The following is a 17,089-nucleotide window of genomic DNA, read 5'->3' as shown; positions in this document are numbered from 1 at the left end:
CCTCTTCCCCAACCCCAAAATTGGGCAGACAGGCCCCCCCCTTTTCTCCCCTCCCCCTCAATTCATCATCATCATCCCCTTCTTTTCAAGTGGAAATGTATTCAGTCCAGTCCTATTCCAAGCTACATCTTCTACTGTTTTCTCATTATCCCACCAAGCCCCCTGCCCAATTCCAGCATCACCTCATCCAGGACTGCCAGCTCTCCGCGATAAAGGGGAGGAGAGGGCAGGAGCGGAAGGACTCCTGCCCACCCCGCCTCTTCCCCTCCCCGCTGCCTCCAACCCACACCGGTGGGCTCGTACCATTCCCAGCTGAACCCGACCCACCAGGCAAGGCTGGTGCAGAGGGGTCCCCCTTCAGAGGGACGCCAAGGAGGGCAGAGGGGGCGGCTCTCCTGTCCCGCTGAGCAGCGATGGGGGGTGCTGGGTTCCTCGCGGCGGGGCCTGGCGGGACCCCGCAGGCCGGATAAGTGGAGGTGGCAGCTGGTTGACCGAAAGTCTGGGCTGGAGGAAACGCCCTTGCTGTAAGGGCGGCGGCTGGCGGTGCAGCATGGGTGCGGTGGGCAGGGTGGGCCTCAGCAAGGGGGGAGGCTGGGAGAGCGCCACGGGAGGCGGGGAGGCGGGAGGGGGAAGTGCAGGAGGAGGCTGGGGCGGCTGGGTTGGAGGCAGCTGCACAGATCGCGATACAGCGGTTATCTGGACCTGCAAGGACCAAAGGAACGACGTCAGCACCGCGGCGTGTACCCCGACGTTGCCCAACACCCCCGAAGCCTTCCCTTCTTTCCCCTCACCTCGTCCTCTTCCTCGCTGCTGCTCTTCTGCTCCTGGGGGGACGAGCTGCCTTGGGCGGGGGCCGGACTCAGGCCCTCCTGTTCGGCCTCCCACTCCTGCAGCACCTCCTCCAGGTTGAACCGCCGGCGGTAGCTGACAAAGAAGGTTTTCACCTGCGCCACGGTCTTGTTGCTGATCACCTCAGCGATGGCTTGGAAGTCTTTGCCGTATTTCCGGATGGCTGCCGAGGGGGGGGGATGGGGGGGCCAGGAAAAAGCCAAGGTTGAGCAGGACACCCTGCGTGGCATCACGTGGCACATGCACCGACCAGCAGAGCGTGGCTTTCCCCGTCTCTTGTGTTGAAGAGGTCAGCACCCTCCGTCAGAACTCGGGGACAAAGGCTCCCCGAGGGGGGGGGAGGGAAAGTGCTGCTTATTTATCCTAGTGGGTGGGTGGGGGTCTCCCACCCATTCCACATGGTGGCCTAGAGCCCCCCCTCCCCCGCCCATCTTTCTTTTCTGATGCAAGTGGGGAAAACTCACCCTGCACTGCCAGCAGCTGTTCATCGGTCGTCCAGCGAGAGTTGAACTTGATGTTAGTCTGCAAAGTTACAGGTTTAAATTGAATCTCGGGGGGGGGGGCACGCAACACAGCACTTTGGTACCCCAAAACCAGGAAGGCATTGCCCCCCCCCCAAATCCTCTCTCCCGACTATTGCCCCCAACTCAGTTACACAAATACTGCGGAATGAATAGAATTTCTATAGATTCTGAATTTATTTCTGCGTCCACGTTTATTGTTTTTATAAGTAACTGAAAGCGGTGGACGTGTCTAATACTCCCTCCTCCTCCTCTTACAACAACAACCCTGCAAGGTAGGTAGAGCAGTTATTGGCATAAAACCTCCCAGTCTGTTTTCAAGCGTAAGGCGGGACTAGAACTCATTGCATCCTAGTGATTGGCCCAGAGTTCCCAGTCTTTCATACCTAAGGCGGGACTAGAACTCAGTCTCCTGGGGATTGGCCCAAAGTTCCCAGTTGTCTTTCATGCCTAAGGTGGGACTAGAACTCATTGCCTCTTTGTGATTGGCCCAGAGTTCCCAGTCTTTCATACCTAAGGCGGGACTAGAACTCATTGCATCCTAGTGATTGGCCCAGAGTTCCCAGTCTTTCATACCTAAGGCGGGACTAGAACTCACAGTCTCCTGGGGATTGGCCCAAAGTTCCCAGTTGTCTTTCATGCCTAAGGCGGGACTAGAACTCATTGCCTCTTGGTGATTCGCCCAAAGTCTCCCAATTGATTGTCACACCTAAGGCGGGCCTAGAACTCACCCCACCTAGTTTCCAGCCTGGAGCCTTCACCACGCTAGAGCAAAATGGCTCCCTTACTCTAATACAATAATAAATACAAGTAACATTCTGCCTGTTACACTACCTCCTATTTTGGGGAGCACACAGTTGGGCCTCTCTGAGGTTCCTGGATTGGCACACAGGTGAACACTCACCTCCGTTGGGCGCAGTTTGTGTATCCCTTCACCTAGCGCCTGCTTCATGCTGCTGTTGATCTGTTTGATGCTTTGCACCTAGCACGGAAACAATAGGGGGGGGTTCAGAATGGGGTTTCCAAGTTTGGGGCGGGAAGCACCCCACAAGCTTAAAGGATGGGAGGAGGAGACCCAAAAGGAGCTGGAGATAAAACTACAACAAACCTAGAACTAGGAAGAAGTTTCCTGACAGAACAATTAACCCGTGGAACTCCTTGCCTCCAGAAGTTGTGAATTTTCCAAGTGGAAGTTTTTAAGAAGAGATTGAACATCCATTTGTCTGAAATGGTATACGGTTTCCTGCCTAAGCAGGGGGTTGGACTAGAAGACCTCGAAGGTCCCTTCCAATTCTGTTATTCCATATCGTTCTGTTCCATTCCATTCTATTCTATTCTTTCTATATTCTATTCTCTACTTATTATTCTATTCTCTACTTATTATTCTATATTCTACTGTATTCTATTCTCTACTTGTTCTGTTCTATTCAGAATCCTATGCTATGCTATGCTGTGCTATTCTATTCCTTCTCTATTCTATTCAGAATCCTATTCTATTCTTCTATGCTATGCTATTCCGTCTCTATTCTATTCTATTCTATTCTATTCTATTCTATTCTTCTATGCTATGCTATTCCTTCTCTATTCTATTGTATTCTATTCAGAATCCTATGCTATGCTATGCTATTCCTTCTCGATTCGATTCGATTCGATTCTTCTATGCTATGCTATTCTATTCTTTCTCTATTGTATTCTATTCAGAATCCTATTCTTCTATGCTATGCTATTCCTTCTCTATTGTATTCTATTCAGAATCCTATTCTATTCTTCTGTGCTATGCTATTCCGTCTCTATTCTATTCTATTCAGAATCCTATTCTATTCTATGCTATGCTATTCTTTCTCTATTGTAGTCTATTCAGAATCCTATTCTTCTATGCTATGCTATTCTATTCCTTCTCTATTCTATTGTATTCTATTCAGAATCCTATGCTATGCTATGCTATTCCTTCTCGATTCGATTCGATTCTTCTATGCTATGCTATTCTATTCTTTCTCTATTGTATTCTATTCAGAATCCTATTCTTCTATGCTATGCTATTCCTTCTCTATTGTATTCTATTCAGAATCCTATTCTATTCTTCTGTGCTATGCTATTCCGTCTCTATTCTATTCTATTCAGAATCCTATTCTATTCTATGCTATGCTATTCTTTCTCTATTGTAGTCTATTCAGAATCCTATTCTTCTATGCTATGCTATGCTATTCTATTCCTTCTCTATTCTATTGTATTCTATTCAGAATCCTATGCTATGCTATGCTATTCCTTCTCTATTCTATTCTATTCTATTCTATTGTTCTATGCTATGCTATTCTATTCCTTCTCTATTGTATTCTATTCAGAATCCTATTCTTCTATGCTATGCTATTCCTTCTCTATTCTATTCTATTCTATTCTATTCTATTCTATTCTATTCTATTCTATTCTATTCTATTCTATTCTATTCTATTCTATTGTTCTATGCTATGCTATTCTATTCCTTCTCTATTGTATTCTATTCAGAATCCTATTCTATACACTTCAAACGGAAGAAAGTCAATATTTAAACACAGCCTCTATCCACTGTAACTTTAGCCATCTTCGGCTGCCGAAGACACCTTTTAAAACAAGGGCCCTGTTCAAATAAAAAAATTTTTTAAAAAAAATACAAGATTTTGGATCGGACTTGATCGAATGGCCTCTGTACCTGGCGTTTGAGCGAAACCAGCTGAGAGTCCAGATGGCGCAAGGTGAGCACAGCCACGTCAGGGCTGGTGGAGAGGCCCGTGATCCCTTCTTGGCTCAGGTACATGCCCTTCGGAGGGCGCCGGCGAGCACGGAGTGGGTGGTGCCGATATTGCGGCAGCTGCACTTCCTTCTTTATTGGCCCAGGTTTGCTGCTGGGGGGCTTCGGATAACTAGGCTGTGAGGGGGGGGGAGAGAGAAGAGCGAGGGATGAAACTGGGTGGAGACCCACCTCTGGGTCGCGATCCGGTACAGGTAGTCCTCGATTTACAACCAAAATTCCATTGCTAAGCGAGAACCTTTTGCAAAAGTGAGCTTTGCTCCGTTTTACGACCGTTCTGGCCGCCGCCGTTAGGTTAAGTTAGCAACCCGGTTGTTAAGTGAATCCGGCTCTTCTTCCCATCCCCCCACCCCATTGACTTTTGCTGGTTACAAAAGGGGATCGCATGACCCTTGGGGGGGGGAGGGAGACATTGCAAGGTCATAAATATGAGTCAGTTGCCAAGCATCTGGATTTGGACCCCGGGAGATGCCTTTGTAATTTCCAACCGTCGTTAGACGGAAGGTCGTAAGTCGAGGTCTACCTGCACCGGTGCCCTGCTGGACTCCGATTGGACGCTCGAGCCTTCCCGGTCCCTTACCTCCTTCTTGGGATCCAGGGCATCAAATTCGCCTTCGCTGGCCTGCCGAGCGTCTTCTAATTCATCATTGCTGTGTGGAAAATGCGGCACTTTTGAATGGACTCTTCCTCCAGCCACCCCAGACCTGCCTCTATCCTACATCCTGTTTCTGTCTAATTGGGGTTTTATCCTAGTTTGTTCCCAGGTCTCGGATGCAACTTCCCATAAAAACACATCTGTGTGGTTGTCCCGTTTCTTCATCTGCATCCTTTCTCCCTCCCTCCCTCTCTCTCTCTCTCTCTCACACACACTTTTTCTCTCTCTCTTTTTCTTTCTCTCTCAAACACTTTCTCTTTTTCTCCCCTCTTTCTTTCTCCCTCTCGCTCCCTTTTCTCTCTTCCTCTTCTCTCTTTCACTCTCTCATTCTGACACTTTCTCCCTTTCTCTTTCTTTCTCCCTCTCACTCCTTCTTTCTCTCTTCCTCTTTCTCTCACACACATACATTTTCTCTTTCTCTCACTCTGACACACACACACTTTCTCTCTCATTCTTTCTTCCTCTCTTTCTCCCTCTTTCTCTCTTCCTCTTTCTCTCACACTTCCTCTTTCCCTCTTTCTCTCTGATTCACACTTTTTCTCTTTCTCTCTTTCTCTCTCTCACACACACACTTTCTTTCTCCCTCTCGCTCCCTTTTCTCTCTTCCTCTTTCTCTCACATACATACACTTTCTCTCTCCTTCACTCTTTCTCTCTCATTCTGACAAACTTTCTCCCTTTCTCTTTTTCCCCTCTTTCTTTCTCCCTCTCACTCCTTTCTCTCTTCCTCTTTCTCTCACACACATACATTTTCTCTTTCTCTCACTCTGACACACACACACACTTTCTCTCTCATTCTTTCTTTCTCTCTCCCTCCCTCTCTCTCTTCCTCTTTCACTCACACTTACTCTTTTCCTCTCTTTCACTTTCTCTTTGATTCACACTTTCTCCCTCTCTCTCACACACACACTTTCTTTTTCTCACCTTTCTTTCTTCCTCTCGCTCCCTTTCTCTTCCTCTTTCTCTCACATACATACACTTTCTCTCTCTTCCTCTTTCTCTCTCATTCTGACACACTTTCTTCCTTTCTCTTTCTCCCCTCTCTCCCTCTCACTCCTTCTTTCTCTTCCTCTTTCTCTCACACACGTACACATTCTCTCTTTCTCACTCTGACACACACACACTCTCATTCTTTTTCTTTCTCTTTCTCCCTCTTTCTCTCTTCCTCTTTCTCTCTCTTTCACTCTTTCTCTCTGATTCACACTTTTTCTCTTTCTCACTCTCTCTCACACACACGTTCTTTTTCTCAGCTCTTTCTTTCTCCCTCTCGCTCCCTTTTCTCTCTTCCTCTTTCTCTCACATACATACACTTTCTCTCTCTTTCACACTCATTCTGACACTTTCTCCCTTTCTCTTTCTCCCCTCTTTCTTTGTCCCTCTCACTCCTTTCTCTCCTTCCTCTTTCTCTCACACACATACATTTTCTCTCTTTCTCACTCTGACACACACACACTCTCTCTCATTCTTTTTCTTTCTCTTTCTCCCTCTTTCTCTCTTCCTCTTTCTCTCACACTTACACTTTCTCTCTCTTTCACTCTTTCTCTCTGATTCACACTTTTTCTCCCTCTCTCTCTCTCACACACACTTTCTTTCTCCCTCTTGCTCCCTTTTCTCTTCCTCTTTCTCTCACATATACACTTTCTCACTTTCACTCTCATTCTGACACTTTCTCCCTTTCTCTTTCTCCCCTCTTTCTTTGTCCCTCTCACTCCTTCTTTCTCTCTTCCTCTTCCTCTCTCTCTCTCTCTCTCTCTCTGACGCACACACTTTTTCTCTCTCTCAATCTTTCTCTTTCTCCCACACACTTTCTCTCTTCCTCTTTCTGTCAGCTTTGGAAGAAACAGGCTGCCACGCTTGGGAAAGTAGGAGGGGGGATCTGATAGAGCGATTTTTGTTAGACATAACAGCATTCTTCTCTTCGGTCAAGGTCAGGGTGCTCCTGCATCTGGAGGAGGAGGAGGAGAAGCAGTTGCACGGATGGCTCAAGTTGGGAGGGTGATTGGGCCACGTGACGGGTGCAGGGGCTGGATAGGGGTTTTTTGATTTATTGGGGGAAAATCCTATTCCAAAAAATGAAGATTTTGAGACGAAACTTGTCTCGGGAGTTTTTAATTGGAGTTGGGTTGTTCTGGAACGCTGACACTTTCTCTCACACAAATACACTTTCTCTCTCTTTCACTCTCTTTCTTTCTCTCTCTCTCTCGTGCACACAGGCACACTTTCTCTCTCTCTTTCTCTTTTTCTCCCCTCTTTCTCCCTCTCCCTCTTTTTCTCTCACATGTACTTTCTCTTTCTCTCTTACACACACTTTTTTCTCGCTCGCTCGCTTTCTCTTTTCCTCTCTCTCTCTCTCACACACACACACACTTTTTCTCTCACTCTTTCTCTCACACACTTTTTCTCTCTCGCTTTCTTTTTCTCCCCTTTCTCCCTTTCGCTCCTTCTTCCTCTCTCTCTCTCACATACACACACACTTTTTCTCTTTCTCACTCTCACTCTTTCTGTCTCATAACCATACTCTTTCTCTTTTTCTCCCCTCTTTCTCCCTCTTTCTCACACACATACACTTTCTCTTTCTTTCACTCTCTCTCTCTCTCACACACACACTTGTTCTCTTTCTCACTCACTTTCTCTTTCACCCCTCTTGCTCCCTTTCTCTCTTCCTCTTTCTCTCTCTCACACACATACACTTTCTTTCTCTTTCACTCACTCACTCTCTTTCTCTCTCTCTCTCTGTCTCACAAACACCCAGCCTTGAAGAGCTGCATTTGGCCTCAAGCAGATTCAGGAGACAAGCGCCTTTCTGTGCCCTTTGGCAGACCAGATCCCTTTACTGGATCACCTGTCGTCCTTTTCCTTCCTGCTGAGCAACTTGCGGGCTTGTCTATCCATCACGCTGGTCCGGCTTCTGGTCTTCTTCCAAGAGTAGTAATATTTCACCAGGCTGGGGATTAACTTGTCAGGAAGCTACATGAGATGGAGAGAGAGAGAGAGGGAGAGAAATTGGTGCATTGGTTGGCATAAAGTGATGATCCAGTTTCTAAACTTTTGTATAATAATCAACCCTTAATATAAGGGCTGATTAAACCCACACTTTTGTCCCAGACTTGTGGGTTTGGCTTCACACAACGCAATTAAAATTACTTCAATCGCCAAGCGTCTGAATTTTGATCACATGACCATAGGGATGCTACAGTGGTTGTTAAGTGTGACAGTCGGTCCTAAGTCCCCTTTTTTCAGTGCCGTTGTAACTTTGAATGGTCACTAAATGAACTGTTTGTAAGTGGAGGGCTCCCTGCAATTGAAAACATCTCGTTCATGCATTCATTTTTGCCACTAATTTTTTTCTTCTTCTTCTTTTCAGAATCAAGTTATGTCAATCAATTTCATTGGCTATAGTTAATTTATGTCAATCAACTTATTGTCTTATCGTGATGTCATTTAACGTCAATCAACTCCATTGGGTATCGTTATGTCAAGTTACGTCAATCAACTTCATTGGCTACAGTTATGTCAAGTTACGTCAATCAATTTCATTGGCTATTGTTATGTCAAGTTACGTCAATCAACTTCATTGGCTACAGTTATGTCAAGTTACGTCAATCAATTTCATTGGCTATTGTTATGTCAAGTTACGTCAATCAACTTCATTGGCTGTTATGTCAAGTTACGTCAATCAACTTCATTGGCTACAGTTATGTCAAGTTTCGTCAATCAACTTCATTGGCTATCGTTATGTCAAGTTATGTCAATCAACTTCATTGGCTACAGTTGTCAAGTTACGTCAATCAACTTCATTGGCTACTGTTATGTCAAGTTACGTCAATCAACTTCATTGGCTATCATTATGTCAAGTTACGTCAATCAACTTCATTGGCTACAATTATGTCAAGTTATGTCAATCAACTTCATTGCCTTCAGTTATGTCATGTCAATCAACTTCATTGGCTACAGTTATGTCAAGTTACGTCAATCAACTTCATTGGCTGGCAGACAAGAAAGAGAAGAGTAAAGTGGTTTAAGCCCCATCCCACCACAGCAGTGCGAAAACCACCGAATGGGGCATTTATTTACCATCTGCTGGATGCGAGCAAAACTTTTCCCATGGAAGCTGAAGGCTTGTTCGAACAGGACTTTGTCCTCCACTGTCCATTCATCGGGGAACGGCGTGAAATTGGCTAAATCGGCCAGCGACTTCTCCACGTCGTGTTTATGCCACAATAGCATCCCCAAAGCCTGTTGAAAGAAAAAGAGAGATCGAGACCATGGACGTGGGGGGAAAAAATAATAATCTCTTTCTCCCAAGCCTGAAGAGGTGAGCGTCCCTTTAAAAATAAGTTTCTAGTCCCAGTGGGAAAGCTGAACTTGAAAAGGATAAGATGGGCCCCGATCCAGGAAAGTTTGGCTGGGCTTTTAATGCTATTTCTTTGTTTACCTGTTCGATGTTATAGCCATGCTTTTCCTTGGCCATGGCGATATATTTGTCCACTAGGGGGAGAAAAAGAGCAAAGTCAGACTCTGAAAAGGGGGTTGGGGGGCGGAGCAATAACCGGAATAAATAAGACAGGAGGTCCTTGATATATGACGGTTCGTTGACAGTCCGAAGTCACTTTTTTTTAGTGCTCTTGTAAAGGGACCCAGATTTGGGGCAATATGCTTGATTCTGTAAGCTGCTCAGAGAGGGCACTGAAATATTTTTAAAGCGGTATGCAGTTAGTCCTCAACTTATGACAGTTCATTTAGTGACTGTTCCAAGTTACGACATCACTGGGGAAAAAAGCCACTTATGAAAGCCGTCTTTCTCAGGTCCAACCTTTGTCCCATCCCCACGATCGTGGGCTCAAAATTCAGATACTTGGCAACGGGTTTGTACTTATGACCGTTGCTGGGTTCCCCCAAGGTCACGTGATCCCTTTTTGCGACCTTAAGCCAGCGGGGAAGCCAAGAGTCGATTAACAACCGGGTTAACTAACTTATCAGCTGCAGTGATTCGCTTAAGAATTGTGGCAAGAAAGGTTCGTAAAACTCACTTAATAGCATAAACGTCGTGGCTTCCACGGTGGCCGTAAGTCAAGGACTCCCACCTGTATAAAAAGTCTTAATTGCTATTGTCAGAAGGCTGCAAAAGGGAATCACGTAACCCTGGGACACTGCAACCATCATCCATACGAGACAGCAGCCGAGCGTCTGAATTTTTGATCCCCTGACCACGAGGAATGCCGCAACGGTCCTTAAGTGTGAAAAAAACGGTCATAAATCACGTTTTTCAGTGCCGTCGTAACTTCGGGCGGTCACTAAACGAACGGTCGTAAGTCGAGCACTGCCTGTATTTGACACCTCCCTCGTTTCCACCTGAAGAAACCTCACACCCAATGCTGCAAAATATTTCAGCTGCAACCCTTCGGCTCCTCCACCCGGCTGGGTGCCCGAGCCCCATCCTTTTAGCGATCCTTGGGACCACCGAACCCCCACACTGACCTCCCCCCCAAACCCCACTTCAGCAAAGGATGGACTTCCTCTCCTGCTGCCAACCTCCCCACTCCACCCCCCCCCCAGCTTCCTGTACCAACCAGATTAGAAGAAAAAAAAACCTGGGAGCGCATGAATGGCATAATAATTGCTTCTAGAGGGAGGGAGGGGCGGGAGAACTGCCAATCAAAGGCTGTGCTACCAGCTGAGGTTGGAATAGATGAAATATCCCACCCACCCACCTAACCCACCCCCCCTAGAAAAACCTAGGGCAAGGTTGCTGCTGGAAGTGAGACGGGCTTCAAGCAGGAGGAAAGAGAGAGAGAGAGAGAAAAAACCAACAACTATTAATTCATGCAAAGATCAAAATAGCTTGGAGGAATAAGGCTCATGGAGGGGGCGGGGGGGGGGGCCTGGAGGCAAAGGCCATTGATCTGAGGCTGCCTTTCTGGCATTTTTTACCAGGGAGGGGTTTTCCACTCACATTTGGCATCCGAAACGCAGTGGTTGGGTGACCAAACCAGCATACCCTTTAACTCTTTATTGCTGTAGCGAGCAGGACTTTCTGGATAGACAAAAGAGGAGAAGGGGCCATTAAGGACACACATACACACACACACACACAGGCCAAATCCCTCTCCCCCAAAGGTGGGGAGGTGGGGAATAAAGCAAGGAAGACGGGGCCCCTCACCCCCCCCCCACACACACCCTCTCCTCCCATCCTCATGCTGCTGTGCTGCTTCAGGGTAAATAATTTTTTAATTATTTTTTTTATTAGACAAGGGACAACTCCTCCCAACACACACACACACACTTGGCCAGCCTGCAAGAAGGGTCTTGACCTCCCCTGCAGCCCCCAACTAATGGCTTAAAAGGGTTAATTTAAGGGGGGGCAGCGCAGGACTGCAAGGATGGAGAAGAGAGGGGGAGGGTGTTTCAAGAGAGGGACCCCCTTTTAAGTCTGGGGGAGGAAGGGGAGAGGAAAGAGGGGTGGGGAAACTGCAAGGGGCAGGCGAGGGAGGTCAAACCCCCCACCACAATCCCTCTTTTCTGGCTGGCTTCTCCCGGAAGGATTATATTTATTTATTTATTTAGCATCATGGCCTCTACTTGCAATCACCGATATACAAATTTTAAGTTTAAATGAAGAGAGAGAGAGAGAAAGCAGCTTTCCCAGTTGCCTGCAGTCTGGCAAAAAAGGGAGGTTTTTTTGGGGGGGTGTTGTTCCTTCCCTGCTCTTCCCTCCTCCCCCCCCATTTCCCCCCCCTTTCCTTTTTTACCTGGTTTGCACTCTGGAATGACTGCCTGGTAATCTGCTCCCACTCGGATCATGCTATCTGCGAAGGAACAAGAGAGGGCCACCAAAATATATATATATATATATTCTCAGACCGGCTTCTCAAGTTAATGCAGAGGTGGGGGGGGGCAGGGAGAAAGGGGGGGCACAACAGCTGGCTTCCTGAGGGTGCTGAGTTGCCAGGCAGGAGCCAAGGGGAACCCAATCACCCCCTCCGTTTCCGATGCCCAGTGCGCTTCCAACAGTTGGCCCCTTTCAGATCCAAGCATCTGGGAGCATCTTCAGGCACTCCCCCCCCCCCAGGAAAAAAGCTGGGGAGGGGAGGGGAGGATTTGCAGATGTGTTAAAACAATGGCAGCCCCCACCCCACCCCCGCTGCCCACAGCATGCCAAAGCCCTCACCTGAATGCCCCCCTCCCTCCCCCCCAGCAGGGTCAGCCCTTCCCCGCCCCCCAATTCCCCATGGCAAATGGCCTTCAGTGTTTTGCATCCTTGGTCTGCTGATGGGAGATGGCCCGAGGAGGAGGAGGAGGAGGAGGAGGAGGGAGGGCGGAGCCGAGGCCACACTAGGGCCCAAGGGAGTTGGGGAAACCCCCCCCATCCCCCACCCCTTCCTGGTCCTTGCTAGCGTTACAGACACACCAGAACTTTTTGGGCCCTGGAGAATCAAGGCCCCTTTGGGATGCCCCCCACCCCACCCCACAAAACAACAAGAGAATAACTGAGAAACCTGCCAAGGCGCCCCCGCCCCCGCCCCCGCAATTAAAGTTTGAGTCCCCTGTCTATTCCTGCCTCCCACACCAGCTGTTGTCCCTTCCTTCCCTTTTCCTCTCCTTTGTTACTCCTTCCTTCCCCTCCCTTCCCTTTCCCTCCCCTTCATGACTCCATCTCCCTCTTCTTCTTTCCTCCCTCCCTCCCTCCTTCCTTCCCTCCCCTTCTGTCTCCCTCCCTTCCCTTTGTTACTCCTGCCTGCCTGCCTTTCTTCATTCTCCTTCCCTTCCCTCTCCTTCATTAGTCCATCACCCTCTCCCTCCCTTCTTCCTTCCTTCCTTCCTTCCTCTTCCTTTCCTTTTCCTTCCTTCCCTTTCCTTCCTCTTCATTACTGTCTCCCCCTTCCTTCCTCTTCCTTTCCTTTCCCCTTCCTTCCTTCTCCTTCATTACTGTCTCCCTTTTCCTTCCTCTTCCTTTCCTTTTCCTTTCCCTTCCTTCCTTCCTTCTCCTTCATTACTGTTTCCCTCTTCCTTCCTTCCTTCCTTCCTTCCTTCCTTCCTTCCTTTTCCTTCCCCTTCCTTCCTCTTCATTACTCTGTCTTCCCCTTCCTTCCTTCCTTCCTTCCTTCCTCCCTTTCCTTCCCCTTCGTTACTGTCTCCGCCTTCTTTCCTTCCTTCTTTCCTTCCTTCCTTCTTCCTTTTCTTTTCCTTCCTTCCCTTTCCTTCCCCTTCATAACTGTCTCCCTCTTCCTTCCTCTTCCTTTCCGTTTCCTTCCCCTTCCTTCTGTTTCCTTCCCCTTCATTACTCTGTCTCCCCCTTCCTTCCTTCCTTCCTTTCTTCCTCCTTCCTTCCCTTTCCTTCCCCTTCATTACTGTCTCCGCCTTCCTTCCTTCCTTCCTTCCTCTTCTTTTCCTTTCTTCCTTCCCCTTCATTACTCTGTCTCTCCCTTCCTTCCTTCCTTCCTCCCTTCGTTCCTTTCCTCTCCTCCCTCTTGATATCCTTAAACAGCTGCTAAGCAGCAGCAAGATCTGGAAACATTTAGCCAATGACATGCCAAGGAGCTCCCAAGCTTTCCCTTCCTGGCACAAGGTCTCAGGAACACATGTGGGGGAAGGATTCAGACTGGGGCAACCTCCAACCACCCAGCCTCTTTCTCCAGGATGACTTGGGGGGGGGGATTTCAACTTCCGAACAGGTAGAGCTCCCTTGTGACTTCGGGGGGGGGGGGCCCTCACGCAACCTGTTTCCCCTCCCCTCCCACGGGCACAATACCTCCTGCATTTCATGGGGGGGAAAACCAAGGTAGCTTTTAAGGGCCACCTTTAGTGGGCTGTTTCCGCGGGGTGGGAATGACTTGGCAGAGACAGATGGGCATGGAAGCAGCTTGAGCTGTGCTTTCCCCGCCTTCCTCCACCACGGAAGTAGTAATTGGGGGGGTGCGGGGGGGGTTGGAATTAGCAAAGCTTGCCCAGAAGGGGTCCGGAGAAACCTGGCTGACCAAGCTGTGGGAGGGATGTTTAACCCACCCAGGAAAACACGGAAAGAACCAGTCAAAAAGAGCTCATTTGCGGGGGGGGGTTCTTTCTCTGGCCGGTGGGCTTCCTGCCCCCTCTTCCTCCAGCAATAGCCTTGCTAGCACGCTTCCCCCCCCCCCAAATTGAGAATCTTGGCTGCGTGAGGAACAGACCCCTCCCCGAGGCATGGGGAGGCTCCTTCCTCCACATTCTCTCCCCCTAGAGATGCTAAACAAAGCCGGCGGAGGGGGGGGGGAAGGCGGCGGTGCAGGAAGCTCGCCCCCCTCCATGCCTAAAGGGGAGCAAGAGCTGAGACGCGAAAGGTGGGGTGGGGAGGAGGACCCAGTGGAGCGCTCTCGAAGCGAACTTCCCAATTTTAGGCTTGGGGAGTTGGGGGGCGGGGGAGGATGAAGTGGCCAACGACCTGAAGCATCCTTCAGGCGGAGCAAGGTGGGGGCAAGGAGATTGGCCAAAGGGCACCCCCGCGGGGGGGAGGGGGCGGTGCATTGTCTCACCCAGGTACCCCCAACCCTGGGACGCTGGATGAAGTGGGAGGGGAGGTCTGTTACAAGGCAACCACCGCGACCCAGACCTCCGGCCTCCCCTTCTCCCACACACGCCCCCTCCCACCCGGGGCCATGCCCATCCCCTTCTTCGCCAACCCGCCTTATTGTTATTGTTGTGCTGGCAAGTCGCGGGGCCCATCTGCAGGCTCTTTCCCGGCCCAACGGGGGCCCTTTCCCAGCGCCGGGGGTGGGGGTCCTAGATCAGCCCCCACCCCACCCGCCGTGTGTGTCCCCCCCCCTCCCCAGGGCAAAGGCAGATGGCCTCGCGTGGTGGGGGGGAGAGAGAGCGCAGAGCAAGGCGACGGGGTTCTAGGCAGCTCCCCGTCCTTCATCACCCCCATTTGGTTCCTTTCTCCCCCCCCGGGAGACTTTTTTCTTGGGGGGGCCAGGACGGCTGGGCCCCCGGGGGCCCGATGCTTCTCCCCTTCCCTCCCTCCCTCCGACGCCCCCCACCGCAAGCCCACCCCCACCCCTCGGCTCACCGTGCGAGTGCTCCTCCTCGCTGCTCTCGTCTTCCGAATTGGGGTGGGTACCATTGGTGGCCGATTTGGCCCGGCTCCTGGAGAGGATCCCCGATTTTTCCATGACGGAAGGCATCTTCGCTCCGGCTGCCTCTGGCTGGCTCCCACCGACACCCCCCCACCCCACCCCAGCCCCGACTTCCCAATTTCAAAGCCGCTGCTGAACCATCCTCGCTCGGCGAAGGAGGGGAAAAGGCGAAGTTGGAGCTGGCCAAGGAGGACTCCCCAACCCAGAAGGCCCGGCCCGGGTGGGTGGGTGGGTTGCGGCGCGCTCTCGGCTTCTCCTCGCCCCGCGCGCCCGCTTCCCTTCCCTTCTCGCGTGGGATTCCCACGCGCCGCTGCCGCCGCTGCCTTGCAAAGTTTACGGTAAACTTCCCCGGACCGGGCGCAGGCGGAGCGAGAAGGAAAGGGGAAAGCCTCGGGGGTCGTTGAGTCCCCCCCCCCCACGGGGGAGGGGAGATCAAGGGAGGAGGAGGGGGGGTAGGGGGCGTCGCCAAGAAGGACCCCGGATGCTCTCTCCTAAAAAAAAATACTGGAAAAAACAGAATGGGGGATTTTTTTTTTTAAAAAAAAGAGAGATCTTCAAAATTGGGATCTTTTGCTCCCTGGAAGTCGCCTTAAGCGCTTTCCCCTCCCCGCCCGAGCCCTAAATCAGCCTCGTTGCCCTTTGGAGAGATGCAGTTAACTTGTGCAAAGGGGAGGTTGCAACTCCGAGGGAGTAAAGCCCAGTTCTGCCCCCCACCTACCCCCGTTTCCAGGCGGGCGGGGTCCTTGAAGCGCAAACAAACAAACAAAAGTTGCGGACGACCGAGCGTTGCCCCCTTCTTTCTCCTCCTCCTCCCCTTCTTCCTCCTTCCTCCTCCTCTTCCTCCCTCCTCCTCCTCTTCTTCCTCCCTCTTCCTCTTCTTCCTCCCTCCTCCTCCTCTTCCTCTTCTTCCTCCTCCTCCCGCCGCCGCCACCAGCTCCTTTCCCCTCCCGCTCGCACAATGAGTCGCAGCCCGGCGATCTCCCTCGCTTTCCCTCCTCCTCCTCCTCCCCGCCCCCCCCCAGCCTCTCCCCCCCCCCACTCCGCCCCGCTCTGGCTCTCCGGCTGCTGGTTGGGAGAAAGTAGTTCCAGCCCCCCGCCTGCCTTCGCACCTCCTCCTCCTCCTTCCCCCACAGACCCTTCCGCCGGCTCCTGCCTTGCACATCTGGCCAGAGGCGCACGGAGGCGATGGGGTGGGGGTTAAGGAACGCGCGCGCGCGCGCGCCCGACGGCGCGGGAGGGAGGGAAGGAGAGAAAGGGAAAGTGGGGGGGGAGGGAAAGGGGAAAAGAGAAGGGGGAGAGAGAGAGAGAAAGAGAGCGATCCAGATGTGCGCGGCTCGAGAGCCAGAATGAGGGTGCCCTAAGCACGGTCAATTCGAGGGACCCCATCTCTGGGAAAGCGTCCCCCCCCCAGTCCCCGGGGTGTGTATGCGGAGCGACCCCTTTTGCAGCGGGGGCGGGGGGCAGCAAAGCTAGGGTTCCCCCTTCCCCGGGCAAAGAGGCACGTGGGGAATCGCCCTCTGGTCCTTTCCAGCCCCAGCCCCCTCCTCCTGTTTGAGAGAGGGGGGCCCCCCGCGCTTTTCGGGGGAGAGGGGGTCGACAAATAAGACAAAAGCCGGCCCATCCTTCCCTTCTTCCCCATTGCGGGACCCCTTGCGCTCTAGACCAGGGGCAGGCGGGGGTCCTCCCCTCTCCTCCCTTGCTTCCCCTCCCTCCTCCAAAGAATCAAAGCCCCTCCCGCAGCCCCCACCCGATCCTGCCTGAGCATCATTCCCCCCCCCTCACCTCCCATCTGGCTGTGGGGCGAGGGGGTGATTTCCCCCCCCCCCTGCGTGGAAGGCCCGGTGGATGGAGGGTGGGGGGGGCGAGTTTCTGGAGCGACTGGTCAGCACCGCGTCCCCCTCCCTCCCTCCCCATCAAAAGCCCCTCTGGGCAATGGACGGATGGCTGGCTGAACCAGCGTTTCCTTCTTAGGTTGTGTGTGTGCCTCAGAGGCAGAAATGCTGCTGCCCTGCAGCAAAAGTTTCCAAAAATTATGGGGTGAAGGAAGTTGTTTTTTTTTTCTTCTTTCTGGGAGAAAATTTGCAGAAGAGAAGGGGGGAAAAAAAAGGCTAGGGTGAAATTTTGGACCCAGCATCTGGGATCAGCAAATGGGGGGGAGATGTATTTCAGAGGTG

General features: G+C 51.1%; 1 protein-coding gene across 2 annotated transcripts; it reads right to left on the bottom strand.

The window, feature by feature from the left end:
* Positions 1 to 222: 222 nt before the first annotated feature.
* Positions 223 to 15,779, bottom strand: RCOR2 (REST corepressor 2). 2 transcript variants are annotated; one of them, XM_058160610.1, is made up of 13 exons: positions 15,634 to 15,766; positions 14,849 to 15,419; positions 11,559 to 11,615; positions 10,763 to 10,843; positions 9,245 to 9,297; positions 8,884 to 9,045; positions 7,652 to 7,776; positions 4,736 to 4,805; positions 4,057 to 4,272; positions 2,275 to 2,352; positions 1,314 to 1,371; positions 792 to 1,012; positions 223 to 702 (listed from the first exon to the last, which is right to left on the bottom strand). In XM_058160610.1, the coding sequence occupies exons 2-13, from the start codon at positions 14,961 to 14,963 to the stop codon at positions 358 to 360; spliced, it is 1,581 nt and encodes a 526-aa protein (XP_058016593.1). In that variant the 5' UTR covers positions 14,964 to 15,419; positions 15,634 to 15,766; the 3' UTR covers positions 223 to 357. The 2 variants fall into 2 exon arrangements, with proteins under 2 accessions (XP_058016593.1, XP_058016592.1); XM_058160609.1 differs by having other exon boundaries at positions 14,849 to 15,779.
* Positions 15,780 to 17,089: the final 1,310 nt, after the last annotated feature.

Source organism: Ahaetulla prasina, chromosome 17 (assembly GCF_028640845.1).
Source record: "Ahaetulla prasina isolate Xishuangbanna chromosome 17, ASM2864084v1, whole genome shotgun sequence".
In the NCBI taxonomy this organism is placed as follows: Eukaryota; Metazoa; Chordata; class Lepidosauria; order Squamata; family Colubridae; genus Ahaetulla; species Ahaetulla prasina.
The sequence above is the reverse complement of the archived record's forward strand: the minus strand, read 5'-3'. Positions and strand labels throughout refer to the sequence as shown.